General features: G+C 40.9%; 1 protein-coding gene across 2 annotated transcripts in view; it reads left to right on the forward strand.

Moving 5' to 3' along the window:
* The window catches only part of RORB (RAR related orphan receptor B), a 250,704-nt gene that overhangs the window by 186,845 nt on the left and 42,278 nt on the right, over positions 1-21,581 (forward strand). For both annotated transcript variants that reach the window (XM_036077751.2, XM_036077750.2), the window contains 2 exons: positions 920-1,061; positions 9,796-10,197. In XM_036077751.2, the coding sequence (XP_035933644.1) occupies positions 920-1,061; positions 9,796-10,197 (544 nt within the window). The remainder of the gene's footprint in view (positions 1-919; positions 1,062-9,795; positions 10,198-21,581) is intronic.

Below are 21,581 nucleotides of genomic sequence, written 5' to 3' on the forward strand. Positions count from 1 at the left end.
ATTCTTAAATTTTGTGGCCAAGATGGATGCCTCACTAGCTGCAACCCTAGTCCCAACCCTGCTCTATCCTTCTGTTGATAATTGAGGAAACCCAGATTTTCGCCTGTAGGGTTTTCTGTAAGATGACTAATCTATAACTCAGCTATGGATTTATTTAGGAGGGTAGTGTATGGTCCATGGCAGTTAAGTTTGTACCAGAAAAACCCAAACTTACTTGCATGAAAACCTCATACATCTCCCTAGCCTGAGGCCAAGCAAAGAGCATGAGTTCAGCTTTTATTTATTGCTTATTTTTATTGAAGACTTTATATACCATATTTCCTTTTTTAATATGAGGTTAATTATAAGGCACATCGCTGGTTTAAAAAACAACCTTCCCAGATGCATTCTGGCCAAATTTAAAATTTTTCAAATAGGTAAAAATGCATCTTAGAAACTAGGAAGATCGTGGTACACGCTGCGCCTGCCCTCCTCAGTACAGCTGTTATGACCAACACCCCAAGTTCCTCACCCCCACAGCACTTACCATAAGGTTGTGTTATTGTCCCCACCACGTTTTGTCCTACTTGGCTTGGCAGTGACACTGTCCTTTGCCACGCCTTCTTCACTCACTGCTCTTTGAGGGCAGGAGCTCTGTTCTGTTTTCCTTTGTATAGAACAACACAGGTCACAAATGTCTTTAGTAAACATTGATTAAATGAATGAATGAAAGATACCTTCATCTCTCTGTCGATAGTACATATTTTCCCCCAGTAGAAACATCTGTAAGCTAACCAAGGAGAAGTGTCAAAAAAAAAATTTTTTTTTTTAATTAAACTCCGTTCCAGTCACTGTAGATAATGTAGCAAAGATGTAAGTTAATTATCTCCATTTTCTTTCTTATAAATCGATCTCCCTCCCATTCTCTTTTGGCTTCTAGGGCTTCTTCAGGAGGAGCCAGCAAAACAATGCCTCTTATTCCTGCCCGAGGCAGAGGAACTGTTTAATCGACAGAACCAACAGAAACCGTTGTCAACACTGCCGACTGCAAAAGTGTCTTGCCCTGGGAATGTCGAGAGATGGTGAGACTCTGACTTCTTGTTTCTTACTTAAAGGCTTTCACACGGATGCTTTGCTGGAGTCCATTTAAACCACCAGAATGATTCTAGACAAAGGGAATTGGGGATACAAAGAAAAGAAAACGATGTGCTGGTGGTGCATGAAGAGGAAAAGTAAGAATGTATAAAAACATTGTATTGCCTGTGAAGTAGGAAGAAAGGAAAGACTTCACTATAACTCAGGGAGCAACCTGTGCGAACAAGGTTTGGTGAGAGCCACACAGGCCTAGGTTGAAACTTATCTAGGTTTGCCCACGCATGAGCGGTTTCCTAGGATGTGAGATTTTCAGAGCTGAAACCAGGGAGAGTTTCAGGCAAACTGGGACCATTTGGTCACTGGGTAAGTCTGACAGGTGCACAGGTTGCTTGGTATGTGGAGATGTTAAGGAACAGCATGCATTTCTGTAGGAAGCCCAGAAGTTCTACTATTGGGCATGGACTTTTGTGAAGCATCATGAAAATTGCAAAGGCTATAACAGAAATCCAAGTCTTAAAAGGGCTGTGTGGGTGGTGTCCTTCTCGTAATATGGCCCAAATGGGTGAGGTGGGTCCCCAACTGAATTTCTTAGATTAATGAAAGAGAACAAATAAACTCACACAAAGAATTTCATCTAGTGTTGCTTCCATTTTTAAGCACTCATCTCAACTAATTATTTCCCCACTGACTTTGGCTGCAGCACTCCGGTGTCAGGTTGTGAGCAACCCTGAGTCCTGGTGGCAGTTCTGTCTTGTTCTCACTGTATCCTCAGGGTCTGGTTAAAAGCAGGCACCTATTTAGGTTTGTTGAATGAACCGTGGAATTCTCTTTTACCTAGAGCCTGAGACACAGACAGTACCCTGGGACTTTTTCTCTTTATGTGAATCATTGTGGATTCTCTACCTCTGGTCACACTCCTAATGAAGTTCAAGGTAGTATGGATGAGAGGGAGGGAGGGAAGGAAGGAAGGAAGGAAGGAAGGAAGGAAGGAAGGCAGGCAGGCTGGCTGGCTTTCATACTTTAAAGAAATATGGGTAATTGGCATGCACCATCTCTTGGTATAAAGGGATTTTTATGAGTTACTAAGTTACTGTGAGCCTTTTACTCATTTGAATGAAATCAGTTCTCCATAAGTCTTGATATCTAAACATATAAACTGCTTACTTCTTAGCTTGCATTCTCAGAATACTTATATCATAAATTTTTGTTTACCTTTTTTCTACTTCCCAACCCACCTAACTTTTCCTTGCGTAAAAGTATACCCAGGAGACAGATTTGACCAAAAACATTGAAAGAATCTGACTTTGAGCCCTTCAGTTTATAGGTAGCTTCTAAAGTTGCAGAGATAGAAGTTTCCAAAACTTTTCTATTAACTAACTGACTTTTTGTTTGTTTTTCTAGACTTGCTAACTGTGTAGACTACTCCTAGGGTAAATCTATTGCACTGTGTACTCCCACATAACTAAAGTGAAGAAGGTGGAGGATGGGGATTTAGTGGTTTTAAGGATTTATTTGGTGAAATTGTATGGGAACTTGAGTTGATGATTTTATACCTCATTTTCACCATAGTGAGGCAGCATATTAATTGACAGTATATGAATTGGCAGGATATATTAATAACTGAGCAAAAAGAATAAGCCATTGGTTATTTGTGTTTGTTACTTCTTCCTACAATAAAAGAAAGTATCTCTTTTGGAAGAGCAGGTCTTGGGAGTCCATGCTGGTGAACAGAATTATGCGCAAGAAATAGGCAATGTTCTCAAAATCTAGGAGATTGTCTGAATCCCATGGCATAAAAGAAATTGTTGGGAGGAAGGGTTATTTAATGGACAGAGCCCCAGTCTACTCTCAAGGGGGAAGAAATTTACTGCACATAAACTTGCAGGTAACAGCAATACAATGTCTAGGGATACTGGGGATGCAGGATAATGATCCATCTTAGATTTAGGTCCAGAGACAGTCCTGAGGCTTCCAGAGACATCTTCAAAAAGATATCCTAAACATGTCTTATGTCAAACTAATAATGAGGAGAAATGCTCAGGGATGGGAGTAGTGGTTGGGAAGGAGGCTAAGAGGCTCCAGCAGAAGCAAAAGATGATTCTTTCTAAGGGAAAACGATTCTTCTTGACTACGTTATGTAGAGGAAGTTTCATCTGAACCTTCATTATAAAGGGTACCTTATAGTAAATAAATTATATCAATACCAAGGTAGCTGACTAGGTTTAATCTGTTGATATGTAATACCTTGTTTGTGGGTTGATGATTTCAAAAGCCCTAAAGTTATGGTTGATTATCTATGTCTAGTTAGGACTCAAGAATGAGAGGTGGTACTTTCCCTGCCACTAATTTATTATACTTAGCTTCTACTGATTAGGCAAGTATTTTCAAGGTGCTTTAGTGGTAGTACCAGGAGCCAAGGTAAAATGCCCTCACACCTAACTTCTTTCCACGTACACCTTGCCCATCTTCCTTCAGACAAAAAGTGGCATCTTCATTTTGCTATTTGCATTTGCTTTCTGTCAATTATACGTGGCACCAAGAATGTTTATTTCACTAATCTGGTCGTCAAAGCAACATGGCTTCTTGTAGATAGATAACTTGATATAACTGTTAAAATCACTGAACTTTCATTATTTCCTGAATTTCCACTTCTATCGTGGTTTATTAGTCAAGGCCCATATATGAGTAGACAAAAAACTCAATAACAAATTTGCCCACCAAATCTTCTCCACATCTTTTTTATTTTCCTTTTTAATGGACCCTTCACAAACGTTAGTTGCAGGATTCTTCAGGATAACTGTTTCCAACTATACTACTACAAACAGACAGACAAAACCCAGAAAAAAAATGCTTGGTGTCAGTAGGAAGATTTGGGGCCCCAAAGAGAAAGCATGATACTCACCTTGCAATAACTGAGTGTGTGCCCTCCTAAATGACATGCATCTGTGAAAAAACAGTAGCTGCCCTACAAGAACAGGTTTAACAGATGAGGCTTCTACTTCTCCAGAATGGCATCGTCCAATATCCAGAATGGTATCCACATGTCACTATTTAAATTTAAGTTTAAATTTAAATTAGATAAAATTAAATTTAATTTTTAATTACATTTAAAATTCAACTCTTCACTCACACTAGCTATATTTCAGCTAGTGTGTATTTCAATAGCCACATGTGGCTTGAGGCTACCATCTTGGAAAGCGTAGAGCACATTCGAGCATCACAGGAAGTTCTGCTGGGGAAGGAGAGGGATGAGAGAGAATATTTTTAAATTATGGATAGGGTTGGGTAGGTTGAATCTGATCTTTTCTACAAAGCTTATAGCACTATAAAAAAAGGCACATCCTTGAAATTGAAAAGAGTTAAATTAAGACCGGTTTCCTTGGTAAGCAGCAAGATGTAAGCATAGAGAACTTTACAACCAAAAGATTGTAAGATAAAATAATTTCCAAAATGACTATGTTAGTTCTACAATTGGGTTCTCTTGAAGCCAAAAACCCATATCCAGATGTCATGTGTTGGTAAGTAGAAATCTTCAAAGAATCTGACTTTGTTTTATAATTACTCCAAAAAACTTCTGTTCCATTTAGAATCCCACAATCCAAATAAATATGAAAAGATTGCCAATATTTTGCATAAAATTGTTCCTTGCTAGTGTGGGATCAAGATGAGTGATAAGAGCGTATCGTAAGCAAATACCATCATCCCTGAATATTTATAAAGCACTTGTGATGTATACAGAATCATGCGAGTTTGAGAGCTAGCAGTTTAACAAGTGGCTGCCTCTATACTCAAGTGAAAATCATCAACAGAATAATTCAAGTTTGAGAGGGGCAAACACTTAAAATATGTGCCATTCTGATTAATGAGTAGTGGTAAGAAGAATGCTAATACTTGAAAATATAATAGTAATATGGCTTTTGTTAGAAATAGGCCTATGAATACAACAAAAATTTTTTTACAAATGGTGACAAGGAATTATTTATATATATAGAAAATGTCAGGAGGGCACCAGAACTTAGCCTTTTAAGGAGAGTTTTCAGTAGATTTATTTGTTCCATGTACTGGAATCCTTTTCCCCAAATATGTCACTACTTTTGTTACAGGAAGGGCACAAAACTGAAACACTGGCTCACTGAAGTTTCTGAAATGAATGGAAAATTTATTCTAAAATAGTATTATAGTAATTGTCAGCAACGTTCTTGATTTAGGATGAAGACGGATAATTCCAAAATGTAGGAGAGCTTTAAGTTGTCTCTGAAACTATTTCAGTTTGTTCATTGACCTGGTAAGTCAGTACCTTGGAAAGGGCATAACTATTTACCATTGGGTTTTCAGAAGTTTACCAGGGCAGAGGTCTTGACAGCATACTTATTTGACATCGTTTGCTTTGATTATGAGATCTATGGTTAAGAGCAGATTTCTGGACCTAAAATTATTTAATGTAGGGTCTTAACTGGGTTCACTCATTCATCGGCTGCCGGCTATAGGTCCATCTGTGCCTCCGCTGAAGGTGGATAGCCTTGTCTGGAAAGATCGAGGTGGCTGGGGCTGGGCTTCACAAACCTTATCCTCTAGCAAGCTAGTTGAGGCACGTCCTTTTCCTGGTGAGATATTCGATCACACAAACACCTCTGAAGCCTCTGTTTGTGTCACATGTCTATCTCCCATTGGCCCCAAGCAGGTCGCATGACCCTGAAACAAGGGTGGGGCAGGGGGCCTGCGGAGAATGAAAGGGCCCTGCGTATTTGGGGGGGGCGGGGAATAGGTAAGAGGAATCAGGGTCATCAATGCAGTCAATCCACCGCAATGTATATTTCACCTAAATATAGAGTGTATGGAAATCGGAAGCAAGGTTTAAATAGAAAGGGTTTTAAAAAGAGACATTGCATTTATGTCTTCGTGAGAGAGGAGTTTGTCCCCAGTTTTTTTTTTTTCTTTATAGATTTTAATCAAACAAATGCAAAACTATTCTACTAAAGTAACTCAGAAAGTAGATCTACTGCATGGGGCGCCTGGGTGGCTCAGTCGGTTAAGCATCTGCTTGAGGCTCAGGTCATGATCTTGGGGTCCTGGGATCGAGCCTCACATGGGGTGCCCTGCCCAGGGGGAAGCCTGCTTCTCCCTCTCCCTCCGCCTCTCCACCCTGCTCATGCTCGCTCTCTGTCTCCCTCCCTCACTCCCTCCCTCTCTCTCTCTCTCAAATTAAAAAAAAAAAAAGAAAAAAAGTAGATCTATTCCAGCCAAAATAAAATTTTGATCTATAATAGATCGAAATTTTATATCCACCTGCATAGCTCTGTAATAAATGGCTGTACTGAACCTACATGAATGCAAAGAACAGGTTAGCAAATAAAGAAGGGTGTCAGTTAATTTCTTGGGGGGGGAAACGTTCTTCTTTCTGAATCAAAAGTTACCATGGTTTATTTTTTCTTATACAAAAAGTTTTTTCCCGAAGGAATTTATATGTATATAAAACATATAAATTTATTTATTAACTTATTATAATGTTATAATATATATATGTTATTTGTAAAGATATAATATAAAGGTACAAAGAATGCTTTCCCTAAAATTTTCTTTAGAATATGGTCCATGGACAAACTGGAAATATCATAGCACATAAATGTGTGTCTGAGAAACAGAATCTAACAAAGACCGTTTCTCTACCAACAAAGTTAAACACAATGATCTAAATGATTCCAGACTCTCTAAAAATAACAGTTGAGGTGGTAAGGGGAGTTTGGTGTGAATTAAACATATGAATTGTCTTCGGTCAGAAAACTTACTATATAATCACCCCTTTGTGTTTCTGTTTAGACAGCGCCAGAACTTAGTCTTTTCAGGAGGATTAAGGGGAAACAGGAAGTTTGGGCTGCTCTAAATCCAGCCTTCATAGCCACAACCTTCCAGCAGGCAGGCAGGAGGAAGACACATGTCCCCACGCTCAGAAGTATAAGTGGCACTTCCATTTACTTCCTGCCACCCAGAACTTAGTCACATAGCTGCACCTGCCAGTGAGGGAGGCTGGGAAATGTGGTCTCCATTCTGAACAGCCGATGCTTAGATAGAATTTGGTAGCTCTGTAACCAGCAGAAGGAGATAATGAACATTGATGGAACCTGGCAGGGGACGGAGGTGTTGGGAAATGGTAGCTCTTTCACAGTAGGCAATCTCTTCTGGGGACTCTCTGTGCTGGAGAGCTCTTAAGCGCTTCCTCGTTTAGTTTTTCTCAGAAATTAAGCTCACCAACGCTAGTGACTGAATCCAGGAATCGGACCTGCTTCTACCTCCACTTTCTTCTTTCTACATTCCCTGGGCTCCCAATAACAAAAGGTGATGGGAGAGAGGGACACCTGGGTGGCTCAGTCCATTAAGCATTCAACTCTTGGTTTCTGCTCAGGTCATGATCTCAGGGTGGTGAGATCAAGCCTGGAGTGGGCTCCACGCTTGTCCCTCTCCCTCTGCTCCTCTCTCTGCTCACTTCGCTCTCTCTCTCTCTAAAATAAATTAATAAAATCTTTTCTTAAAAGAAGGTGATGGGAACATTGTCAGGAATGAAAAGAAAATGGAAACTCAGAGGGAAAACTCCATGTTTGTCACAGTGCCCACCATTAACATGAGCTGAACGACGGAGTGTTTGATGATTCAGACAAGATGGCCCCTTGGCTTAAAATAGTCACAGCCTAAACTGGGAGTTTAGGAAAACTAAAAAAGCTTGTGAGGAAAAATGTCAATATCCATAGCAGTTCAGGAGGTTAAGCTCTCCTAGTTAAGAAACAATGAATTCAGATCAAAGCACCATCAGATTACTCTGTGACTACGTACAGAGCCTCTTCCTCCTTTTTCCTTAGAATGCCTGAGGATTTTTCCAGAAGAGATGGGCAATATAAAACTTGGGGGTGGTAGAACAAGAAAGGAGGGGTAACAGTGGGATCACTTGCCAAGCACTGGATATACATAACTGCTATTTTCCAAAGACTCTTCGAATTTGGTCCCAAAAGCAAACTGAAGACAAATGCTTGCTTAAAATTGTGTTTATCACCCTGTGCCACATCCTTAGTCTTACCCAATATGCTATTTAGAAAATGTGAAATACGGGATGCCTGGGTGGCTAAGTCAGTTAAGCATCTGCCTTCAGCATAGGTCATGATCCCCGGGTCTTAGGATCGAGTACTGCATGGGGCTCCTTGCTTAGCGGGAGCCTGCTTCTCCCTCTGCCTGCCACTGTCCCTGCTTGTGCGTGCTCTCTCTCTCTCTCACACAAATAAATAAAATCTTAAAAAAAAGAAAAAAGAAAATGTGAAATAATAGGACCCGATCCAACAATCTAGTAACCCTAGTGCTTAGCTGGGGAAGCTAAGAATGAATGTTGGTTGACATTTTTTTTTAATTTTTTTTAAAATTTTATTTTATTATGTTAATCACCGTACAATACATCATTAGTTTTTGATGTGGTGATCCACAATTCATTGTTTTCGTTGACATTTTGTTTTTTAAAGATTTTATTTATTTGATACACAGCGAGAGAGGGAACACAAGCAGGGGGAGTGGGAGAGGGAGAAGCAGGCTTCCCGCGGAGCAGGGAGCCCGATGCGGGGCTCGATCTCAGGACCCTGGGATCATGACCTGAGCCGAAGGCAGACGCTTAATGACTGAGCCACCCAGGCACCCCAATCCTGGTTCTTTCTTATGTGTGGGGAAAAAATCCACAAACCAAAAACTACCAAATAGTGCCTGCTATTAAAATGTCAACGAAAACAGGGGTGCCTGGGTGGCTCAGTCGTTAAGCGTCTGCCTTCAGCTCAGGTCATGATCCCAGGGTCCTGGGATGGAGTCCCACATCGGGCTCCCTGCTCGGCGGGAAGCCTGCTTCTCCCTCTCCCACTCCCCCTGCTTGTGTTCCCTCTCTCACTGTGTCTCTCTCTCTCAAATAAATAAAATCTTTAAAAAAAAAAAAAAAGAAAGAACCAGGATTATGCCTTCTAACTTGATGGCAATAAGAAATACATAAGTTTTGGGCGCCTGGGTGGCTCAGTTGGTTAAGCGACTGCCTTCGGCTCAGGTCATGACCCTGGAGTCCCTGGATCGAGTCCCGCATCAGGCTCCCTGCTCGGCGGGGAGTCTGCTTCTCCCTCTCCCGCTCCCCCCTCTTGTGCTCTCTCTCTCACTCTCTCTCAAATAAATAAATAAAATCTTTAAAAAAAAAAAAAAAAGAAAGAACCAGGATTATGCCTTCTAACTTGATGGCAATAAGAAATACATAAGTTTAGAAGAACCATGAGAGACGATGGACTCTGAAAAACAAACAGGGTTCTAGAGGGGAGGGGGTTGGGAGGATGGGTTAGCCTGGTGGTGGGTATTGAGGAGGGCACGTTCTGCATGGAGCACTGGGTGTTATGCACAAACAATGAATCATGGAACACTACATCTAAAACTAATGATGTAATGTATGGGGATTAACATAACAATAAAAAAATTTAAAAAAAAAAAAAAAGAAATACATAAGTTTTGACATTTCTTGGTAGCGTAGGGTTATTTCTCACTCTGCGCATAAACCAGTGCAGAGCCTCCCGAGTCCCACCTTTCGCGGATGCGGGCTGCGGATGAACGCACTCTGCGGCTTCTGGGCGCGAGGACTCTGTGCACCTGGTGTTGGGCCTCCGGCTTGCCGAAATGATAACCCCAAGCGTTCTCCCGCTTTTCTCTCCGCCCCCCACGCAGCTGTGAAGTTCGGCAGGATGTCCAAGAAGCAGAGGGACAGCCTGTATGCCGAGGTGCAGAAGCACCAGCAGCGGCTGCAGGAACAGCGGCAGCAGCAGAGCGGCGAGGCCGAAGCGCTGGCCAGGGTGTACGGCGGCAGCATCAGCAACGGCCTGGGCGGCCTGAACAGCGAGGCCGGGGGCACGTACGCCAACGGACACGTCATCGACTTGCCCAAGTCCGAGGGCTACTACAGCGTGGATTCCGGCCAGCCGTCCCCCGATCAGTCAGGACTTGACATGACTGGAATCAAACAGATAAAGCAAGAACCCATCTATGACCTCACGTCCGTACCCAACTTGTTTACCTATAGCTCTTTCAACAACGGGCAGCTAGCGCCAGGGATAACGATGACCGAAATCGGTAAGTGGGAGGCGCCTCCCGGCTCCTTTTTGGCAATTCTGCTTTGAAGTCGCCTTGGTCCTGTGTAGTACGGTCGTGGTCGTAGGTCTAGGTTCGATGGCTTGTGTGCGTGGCTTCTAGTAAAAAAACACTATTTGATTTAAAAATTTCTTGTGATAAATGTCATTGGTCCCCTGCCCCATGAAAGTTGATGTCAAGCGAAGGAAGAAAGAAGACATGATCAACAGGAAGATGCTATCTGTAAAGAACAGATGCTCTCTGTTGAATTGGGGTTCATCACTGAAGGAAAACTGTTATTGGTATAAACAGGAGAATTTCAGCAAGTATTCAGAGTGATACTATTCAAAATAAAATAGCTAAGGGATGTAGAAGCAGTATGTAATACCTGAATGAACAGGGCTCCAGCTCTTCCTCTAAGATAACTTGGGACTAGCCAGAAGCAAATGGTACCTCAGTTTCCTTCTTTTAAAAGGCAGAGGGGTAGACCAGAAGACCGCTATGTCTCTTGTAAATCTGAATTCAAGAATTCTACCTGGGAATAGAGTCTAACTTCCTGGCAGTGAAAAGAGGGTAGTCTGGAATGTTACAGAACATATGAGCAACCAGTAAGTTACACTGAATATTGCAGCTTTATTTTACCCTGTTAAGCTCAGGAGTCTATTAAATGTTTAACCAGTTGATCTCATTAACTAACTGCCATAAAAATATTGATGTAGGTTTAATACATGAGCCTCCTGGGTCATGAAGTTGCCTGTTAACAGTAGCCTAGAAGAGCTACACGAACAGTGGCTCTATCAGGCTTCATTGTGTTATTTGGTATGGGGGGGTGGGAGGGAAGCGAGCTAGGCCTCAGGAACCTTGGAGAAGCCTCCTCCTCATATCCTGCCCTGAGAGGTGGCAGAACCAGGGTCACTAAGAGCCAGGCCACCTGAGTTCAGATGCTGACTCTGGCTTATTATTTAAGCTGGAGCCCAAGTTTCTGGATCCCAGTTTGCTCATCTTTCAAAAAGGAAAAGTATTAGTTCCTAGATCACACGGTCGTAGTAAGAATTAAATGAGTTCATACTTGCAAAACAGAGCAATGTTTGACACTCAGCAAGTGTTCAATGGTTATTATTTGCATGCCAGTCACCTTCTCTGTCTAAACTATGAGTAGGAGCCCAAAGCCTACGAGCGTTTTAAATAAAGTTGATGTGAACACATAATGAAGTACATGCCATATGTATCTTGGCTACTTCTACCATCTGGTTGAGGAAGATGTGATGTTACACAGTTACAAAACCTGAAACATTATGTCTCTTTTTTAGCAATTTAGCATGTGACAGTGAGTAAAGAAGTTGTTGACAAAGCACCCGCAATGACATTCACAGCTGAGAGATACAGAAAACTAAGCATCAGCAATCATGACAAATACTCATTTTTATTGCTACCCTTAACCTTGGTTTTTTAACTATGTCATAGGCACTTCACATGCATTTAATTTTCACAAACGTCTTATAAGTAAAAATATTCCCATTTTACAGATGTGGAAACAGAGGCTTAGGGGTGTCTCATGGCCTTTCCTGGGTCCTTCGGTTCCATCCAGGCAGTCTGATTCCAGTCCTTTTCCTTATCCATTACCCTGCTACCTGCTCTGGGTTTAATATCCACAAACTGCACTGTCAACCAATTGGGTCAGTCTTTTAAAGTGGAGTCGCTCCAGGTGCCTGGGGGACTCAGTCAGTTAAGCGTCTAAGTCTTGATTTCGGCTCAGGTCATGATCTCGGGGTTGTGAGATTGAGCCCCACGTCGGGTTCCACACTGGGCATGGAGCCTGCTTAAGATTCTCTCTCTCCCTTTCCCTCTGCCCCTCCCCCTTTCTCCCTCTCTTAAAAAAAAAAAATAAAGTGGAGTCACTCAGTCTTTCCAAGGAGACATATTAAAAAGAAAAACAAATAGGCACCGTTTTTTGCTTTTATCCTCCTTCATATCTAAATATCTGAGTCTGGTCTTGATTTTGAATATACATATAAAACATAATGAGGCAGAAATTCATAATCATTGGGCAGTCTTCTGCCCCATACCCCAAAGGAAAGGCTTCTAAGAATTCAGGAACCACAATTTCTTTGTGATTTAGAATCAGTTGGAAGTATTAGGGAGAGAGAACTACAGCCAAAGCCATCAAGTCTGGGTGCGCATCTCCCAGTAGCTTTTCCTCTCTGGCCCTCAGGCTATTTATTTATGAACTGATGCATTTGGACTAGATGATTTCAAAACTTGTCCAGAGTTTCTACAGACATCAACACCCAGAAAGAACTAGCATATATTTTTCCTAACTATTTCTCCATACCATTAGTATTTAGGGATCTCTAGCTACGCTGTGAGGTTTTGGGGGTTTCTTCCATCAGACTTCGAGGGATGCAACTGGCTTGCCCTGCTGCTGTTCCCAAGTTTAGCAGGCTCCCAAACCTAAGTAGTGACTTGGTTCACATTTCGTTTGAACAACAGTGCCATCTAGTGGACACAGACTGCTGGGGGTGTCAAAGGCAGATAACCTATGACAAGCCACAGAATTGCGGTACACTGTTCTTTCTTGCACCATCCAAAAAACTGTCGCTCATGTCACTAAAGCACCACGTCCGCAGCAGTACCGTTGAGCAGAAAAGCATCAGTGGTATGGGATGGTGGTGAAGAACTCTGGTTCTAAAGCTGAATTGCCTGAGTTCAAAACCTGCCCTTTCCCGACAGCAATTTCCCTAATCTCTTTGGGTCTGTTGTAAACCTGGAACAACAATAGTCCCACAAGAGGGTGTTGATGAAACGAGTTAATGTTCATAAGTTCTTAGGAGGGCACCTAGCGAGCGTAAGCTGTACTATTATTATTAATGTAATTGGTATTACAATGTGATTCATATCATTATAATTAATAACACTAGTGGTTATTACAAGTAATATAATAACCTTTTCTTGAGCACCTGCGCTGTGCTGAGCAAGGTCCTCCGTTTAATTCTCATCACAGTTGTATTGTGCCTATGACGGAGGTAGCCGTATGTCCATTTTACAGATGAAAAAAAAAAGGCTCCAAAGTTATAAAACCTGTAAAAAAGCAAAATAAGCATGTGAGCTCAGGTCTGAGTAACATCAGAAGCCATTCTTTGGACCATTATGCTGTATGTCCTCCCACCAAACAAAGGGAACCCCTCACAAGTTAATTGGCATTCATACAGCAAAACATGCTCAGTGTTTGCTGCCTGTCTGCCATCCTTCTAGGTGGTACAAAGAGCGCCCAGAGTGAGAACGCTGACATTTTGACCTGCCTTGATTAATGAGCATCTATACTAATCTGGCTGGTGGCAAGCTGTCACAGAAAGAACTCTGTGCAGACAAAATAGAAAATCTGATTTTAGCCACATTCTCACTGGGTGAATTGAAGGCGATAGGACACTAAAGAATTTTTGAACATCATTCTTGGCTATTAGAAGCCCTGGTCTGCTTCCCCTGGTTTCTGAAGGAATAATGAACTGTGTACAAGCAGGCCATTATTCTGATATTGAGTTTATCATAAAAGCAGCTGTTTTTTAAAACCAGTTTTGGGAATAGTTCATGTAGAATATGGTCTTACAGCTTGGAATTAATTTAATCAAACCACATGTGTAAGAACCATGAAACAACTGTATAAGTAACAGTAGGCTCGTCCCAAAAAGTGAGTTAAAGGAATGTCATGAGAGTCAGGAATATTCCCCAGAAAATCCAAGCTTATCTTTCTAAAAATATACCAAAGAAGCTACAAACTTCTTAGGTTTGTATGGAGAGAAGTATAGAAAATGCATGTTAGCCTTTTTGAGCCTCAGAGGTGGATAGTGAAGAAATCATCCCATTTTGCAGATGAAGAAATTAAGGGATTTCTCTAGAACACAGAGTTAGGTGACAAAGCTTAAATTCTGATGTAGATAGCTCTACCATCCTAGACTACCAGGCATTCTTTGGAAAACATATTTTTGAAATGTGCTAGGCCTTCAAGACCAGCAGATCACGGCTCCTGCCCTCACCAGCTGAGAGCCAGACATGAGAACAAACTATCGCAATTCAGTGTGTCATATATTGTAAGTCCTGGACATGATGGTAGCACAGAGCCTCCTGGAGGTGAGGGAGATGGGGGTATTGCTTACTCTGAGCCATATCTCTTAACAGGAATGGTTTATTCTCATGGTCTTGGAAAGAGAAAACAAAATGCGGGTAAACAAACAGAAAAAATATGAAACATTTCAAGAATTATATCCTTGGGTTTCTCAAAATCCCGTAGGAGGAAAAGTCATGAAATAAGACAAGGACGAAAGTAAGCTGCAAATTAATATTTAGGCAGGAGTATTAACTGGGCTTAGCTGGAACTTTATTTCAAGCTGGCGTGAGGATGTGTTATATCTTCGGGGATAAAATTTTGCAGTTGTGGGTGGCAGGGAGAGGACACGGGCTAACGGATCCCCAGCGAGCGAGCGAGCAAAGAAGGAAGGGGAGGCTCCTGTATGTGCTCCCCACTGTAGCTCTTAGATGGGTTGGGGGATTCTATAGGACCAGTACTTTTAACAAAAGCTCATTTAAGCTCAAAGATGATTGGCAGCATATCTGCGAGGTACTAGACAACAAGACAGTTCAAATAGCCAAACAATATGCTTTTAAAAACGGGGGGGGGAGGGGAATCCATCAAATTAGCTGTGAGGCTAAGTGGATAAATTACCTTTTACACACATCGCCTGAATTTGCTGTTGCTTTTAGTAATTTTCTCTCCAGATAAAGACAAAGAAATGTGAATTCCTTGGTCTCTCCTATATAATCTTAAATATAGATTTAATTTCCTATTTCTTGTGTGCTCTGTTTATGGAGCCTGGAATTTTAAGCATAAAAACTAGACATAAACCTTTTTTTTTTTAATTACCTATTCCAGAAGCTGAGTATTACTAGAGGAGATTACATAGAGATTGGTATGAAAGTGACCTAGTCCCTTTTACTACTACTGAATTCTATCAAGTCTACATAGAAACATAGAAGATCTCACTAGCGTGCTTTATTTGGGAGAATTCTATCAACATTGGTGTTTCAATTGTTACTTATTAAGAACCCCAAGCAGGTGCTATGGTCTTAAGGTGGCACCTTTAAGGGCATATGCTTCTACGGATAAATCTTTTATAACTGCTTAAATCTATCTATGCATATTCACATGTATATTTAATAAATATACATTTCTCTATGCATAATTAACGACTCGTTCAGAAATGGTACAGAGAATAGAATTCAATTCTAGCTACATACTTCCTTTGTCCCCCAGTGGCACCAGTGACGAACACAGGTAGGCATGTGATTCAGGAGCAACTGTCCAGTAAGTCATTGAAATAAATAAAAATAGACCAAATTAGTGAGAAAAATCATTCAAGCAGCATGGGGAAAGGAAAGCCCAGTGCCTTTCGTTCTCCCTTCCTTGCTTTGAGGGTAGACATCTTGGGAACTTCCACTGTCCTCCAATACCTCTTGTTCCCCCCACCCCTGCCAACCACAGGCCCTTTGCAGGCAGTTTAGGGACCATATATTGGAAATCCTTATTCCACATACTAGCCATGTGAACCTGTTCAAAATTAGTTCAGCTTTCTGAGGTTCAGTGTCTTTGTCAGAAAAATAAGGTGGGTTGGATTAAATGACGTTGAAGGATTACAATTCTCCCACCTCCTGGTGGGAGGTTTAGCCCTCTATACAAATATTCCCTCTGTTGTAGCCACTTCCCAAAGACAAGGATCGGGTGGTAGAGAGGAGGGACTTACAGGTAACTAGGCTGTTCTGCAAGATGCTCCAGTCCCTTGCCTCTGGTTCTCCCCAACCACACCTCCCTCACAGGGAGGAGGACCCGTGGGGTGGGATGACCCTATCAGTGATAAAGTTAATAAGCACAATCAAACCAGAACTGTGCACCAGCCTCTTCTCTCCATCCACCCTCCCGAAAACAAAACAAAACAAAAACAAGAAACCAGATTAAAATGAGCATCAAAAATCACCAGAGACAGCTCAAGAAGAGGGTGGCAAGCAATCTCCAAATACCCCGAGTTCATGTTCATTCAGTGTAAAGGATGGGATACTGTACAGAAACATCTTCAGGGTAAATCCGCCTGTCCTCACTGGCCCGCTCCAACCTGACTACCTCCCTGAGCCTCTCTTGTGGGAAAAGAGGAGGCTGTAAAATGAAGACATGTTCTTAACTGCTAAGGGGCCTTAGCCTTAGCCCCAGGCCTCCCAGGTTACCTTGGGCACTGGAGAGAGTCTTACTTGACTCCTCCGAAATTTTCACACCCCGTTGTTCTTTGCCACCTACAAAAGAGGCTGCTATTTCTAGAATCCTGCTTTCTATCTCAAGAGAAATTTCCCAAATATGGGGACTGGGCTAATCAGCTCCAGTTGTCACATTTCTGGGATCTCTACCATGGCCACACTCTTGTATTAACTAGTCCATGGCTGTGCACTATTCTAGGGTGTCCTGGGACAAAGAACTGTAGTTCTTTGCTAGGGTCATTCAGATCCGTATCTTTCTAGATATCCTTTAATAACCTCACAAAGATGATCTAAAATCACCTAGTGATATGTTGTAGCCGCTCTAGTTCCAAGCTCTGTGCACTTACTGGAGTCAATGGCGTGATGTATACAAAAGCACTTTGTGACCAGCAAGGCTCCAAACAAATAGAAAGATGGTTTACATTATAAGCAATACAAAGATACATGCTCGGGTCAAGTGCTTGTACATGTATGCATATTAGTCGCTACGTGCTTTACCTATATTAATACAGCTTTCCTAATGTGCTAGCATTCACTCCATTAGGTAAATATTCTAACTCACCTTTTCTGTTTTGAGTTGAAATTGCACAAAACTGATCTTCCTCAGTGGACTTTTCCTAGAGATACTAGTGCAGGATTAATTTTGGACTCAGAATTCAGAACTTCGTAAGAAAACTCTAAAATCTACCAACAAGGAAGGGAGGGAGGGAGCAGGGAGGGAAGGAAGGAAGGAAGGCGCTACTGAGAAGCTGTCAGAAAACCAGTTCCTCTTTATACCCTGAATTTCAAAAGCCATGGTAGATATGAAATATTCTGCAGTAAGGAAGAGGAAGGGAGATTTCAAGAGGTTCTGCCTACAACTTGTCAAGGGGGGAAGTGTTGATGCTTACGAGACAGCCTCTGAAACAGCCCCCACGGTCAAACAGCATTTCGAGTCATTACAAGCTTTGACACGCTCTGGGCAGGAGCCCTGAATTGCTTTTCCACAGATGCAGGGTGGAGATGTACTGTTTTATCCACATTTCCACGCACCCATCTTGGGAAGAGCTTGGTTAGGGCTAAAGTACCACGAGGGCCGTCGTGGAACACAGAAATGTCATTTGATGGCCAGGTCCCCGGACGTGAAGGCACTTTGGTGTTTACTGGCATAGGACACAACCAACCTGAGAGGCTCTCCCTGTCAACAGGCACGGGATTTACTCCTGTGAGGTTTACCAGCGTGGGGGGACCTGTGGGAAATGTTCCTTGCTGGAAAGACTTTTTTCCTTGTTTTATTTTTATTTTATTACTGTTTTGATTTTATTTTAGTTTAGAAGGATCTAAACTTTCCTGTGGCAAAATACCTTCAACCCTAAGGAGAAAAAATGTACTATTTAAATTTGAGCCATGTTTCTAAGGTCCATTGTGGAAATGCTCTCTTGTTGTAGGACGACTTAGAGCTAGACTACTTAGAAAACACTTATTTTAAAACATTAGTCGCCTAAAGGTATTATTTAAGGAATCGTTACTTTTTTAAATTTAGATTAAATGTTTGAAAATGTAAAATTTACCTCCCAAGATTTCCTCTGAAGTAGTTCTTTTTAAAGGTCAGAAGTGCATTGACTAAATTTCCAGAAGGAAGAGGGGGATTGCTTCAGTTTAAATTCACGGTCAATCCATAGGTCAACAAAATCTAAATAGTAAAAGTCAATCCTGATGATGGCCCTGAGCAATTTTCATAATTAGGTTTTCATCATTTGTGACCCGCTAATTGTCCTTCGGGTAACGTGTGGAGGCGTAGTCTTTTAAAGAGAGTAGGGAAAGATTTTAATGGACTCTGGTTGCATTGCTCTTGTTTGTCCCATCTGAGACTCTTCTGTCCTCTTACCCTCTGTAACTCTGCAAGACTTCCCCCTCATGAGTCAAAACAAAGAGAAATTCTCATGGAGCCCCTCAGACTCATGTAGCCATGTTTCACACAGCCCTTAGAAGATGTCTCTCCTGCCAAATCCTTCTGTAGATAGAAGATCAAACCCAAGGACACTAGGACTTTAAGATGTTAAGTGACTTCCCAAAGGGCACAAAGTAAAAATCTGAAGGGGTCCATGTTGGCTTCCTCTGTCTTACAAGATAGCTCCCTTTGAACTCATTAGTTCCAGGACATTGAAGTAAGTTGATGTTTCCTGATTGTTCTGTGAAGGAGGTCTTTCACTATGAAAGTTAACTTTGAAATGTAATGTTTTCATAAAAGATTCTTTCTCAGTGTTATTAACTAGTTTGAAGAAAGGGAACTATAATTTCCCAAAAGTTAGACATATACATTATCACAATAAAACAAAACACTTGTGATCCCAGATGGCTTTCCATTATTAAAGTATTAAGGAAGAAAGCACCCTCTTAGATGGTTCATCTGTTTTGCTGCTTTGTGATGCTTTTTTGTTTGGCTTATACTCTGCTTAGACACAAATGCTAATACAGATTCTTTCAGTTTTTCTTTCTGCTTTACATTGTGCTTTCTTACCTTCTATTTAAAGTGCTCTTTGGGGCATTTGGGTGGCTCAGTCGGTTAAGCGTCTGCCTTCAGCTCAGGGCATGATCCCAGGGTCCTGGGATCGAGCCCCGCATCGGGCTCCCTGCTCAGCGGGAGGCCTGCTTCTCCCATTCCCTCTCCCTCTGTGATCTCTCTCACTCTCTCTCAAATAAATAAAATCTTTAAAAAAAAAATTTTTTTTTTAAATAAAGTGCCTTACCTGAGCTTCCTAAAATTTGAGAAATAGTAACCATTTTTATTAACCATCCATTCACTCAGTCTTTGCCTAGATATTATTATTACTTGTAGTAATAGTAATCTAATTTTTTCATTGTTCTTCTCTGTGTTCATATTTCATTGAACTGTGTTGATCACCTTTTCGTCATTTTTTATAGTTAATTACATAATCTCATATTTATTTAATATAATTTTTCTGAAGAATTCTAAGAACATTTTGGTTCAGGTCTACATGAAGTGAAAATCTGTTATATCATTTTTTGATATAATAATCAGCAATAGAATTTGTATGAAAAGGAGATCAGAAGTTATCTTAATTCACTGGTGAGGGGGTAATGGGTGGTTAGACCATGAAACTGCGCCAACAAAGGAGTTATAGGCTATTTATGCTCCCCAACTCCTCCTTAAAAGAATTTGAGAAACTTAAATGCTAAAAATATATGACTTTCCTATTGAGGCTATGCATCACTAATAGGTGGCTGTTTTAAGCTTAAATGTTACTGATGTTTTTATGCTAACAGGACAGTTCTATTTATGCCTAAAAAATAACAATCTCTAAATAGAGAGTGGAAAAATCAGAAAGGTCTTGAAATTGACACTGTCCTCCCTGACAGTCACCTATTACACCCTAACCAGTGCACTTGTTCCATTTAATGACAGGAAACTTACAAAACTAGTAGGCTACCGTCAAAAAGACAAAAATGCGCACTTGGTTAAATGTTTCACCTTTCAACCAGTTGTTCTAATATAGTTACTGCCTCAGAGCGTGGATTCTGAGGAATCTTGATACTCTGAAAACCTAATGCAGGCACTTAAAACTTGCCTTGAGCAAGTCCGTAGAGATATCCTGGCATTAATTCAAAGTGAATCCCCTAAGAATTCCACTTTCACACCAGTAGTACAAACGAAACAGAGAACTGAGTGGTTCTCTAGATCCTTAAGGCAAGCGATAAATTAAAAATTCATTAATCATTTTGATTGAGGCTGAACTAAATAGTATTTTAGGGAGAATACTTCCGAGTTTAAAAGAAATCCCTTGTGGAGGAAAATGAATAGAGGGTATAGTTCACCAAGAAGAAACCATCCTTTCTTATAAAAAAAAAAAAAAAAAAGGAGGGGGAGGAGAAAGAATTAGGAAGTTCAGATGCAACCCCTCTCAAGTGCTATATATAGCGTGGAGTCTCAGCTTTCTCTCGCCTTGGTGCAGTTGGGCCACGGGTGCTCTTGGTAATAGCACGGAAAGCAGCAGTTTTTAAAGATATACTCAACTTTCCCCGCTCCCAGGATGTGGGATTCTAATGAAACCACCTGTGTAATCCATGTCAGAGATGCTGCAGCCTTTGGAGAGCACCATTTGCTGAAATGTCTAGTGAGAGCTAAAATAAGCCCCTTTGGTGGAAAAAACCCGCTGAGTGGTTGAAATCAGAGCTGCAGAAGGTCACTTGCTATTTTAGAAGCTGCAAGCTGGTCCTCATTTTATAGCATTACAGTTATAAACAAGAAATTGTCACCTTACTTGTCAGTTTACTTATTTCTCACCGAAATATACACACGTAGTCTTTTTTTCTACATAGAATTAGGTAATTTGGATGATTTGTTTCCAAACTTCGCTTTGCTCTGCAGATCAGTACGTATGCAAAATTATTTTTCATGTATTTCTTTAAGGGTTACTTCAAAATGTTATTTTTACATTGTGTGATATGACTGATCTTTAAAACTCCATTTACCTTTGTGAACTTTATCATATACATTTCATCCATCTCTAAATGCGTTAAGGAAGGACTCTCTTCTGACTTCTTAGATTTATTCAGCAGATCACAATGAAGATTGATGAGGATGGGGGAGGGGTGTGGAAGTCCTTTAAGTCTCAGAGAAGAGGGAGCCAGTTCACTTCTGACATTATTTAGATACAGTCCATTTGGAAATGGAAGAAGGAGGTTAGTTCCAGCCCCAGGGTTCTATAATTTTTGCACACACTGTTGAGAATTACCATCAATTTTATTCTAGCCTTCCCTTCAAAAATTTAATTTTTCTCTTATTGCCCACATCGTAAGTGGATTTAAGATTACCCCTAAGAGTTCCAGGGAAGTGTGACAATTTTAACAATATTTTTTAGGTTTTTTTTCCATCAAAAATGATCAAGTATATTTGCTTTATATCAGTTATTTCCTAAGCCTCTTTATTGGGATATGATTGGCGTACAAAAAGCTATGCATATCATTAAATATACAACTTAGTGAGTTTGGAGATAAGTAGTCTGTTAGCCACAGTTTGTGCCATAAACATTTCCCTGTATCAATTATTTTAAAGATTTCTAGGATTATTCTTATACTTGACTTGGATGTTT

Source organism: Halichoerus grypus, chromosome 14 (assembly GCF_964656455.1).
Source record: "Halichoerus grypus chromosome 14, mHalGry1.hap1.1, whole genome shotgun sequence".
Lineage (NCBI taxonomy): Eukaryota > Metazoa > Chordata > Mammalia > Carnivora > Phocidae > Halichoerus > Halichoerus grypus.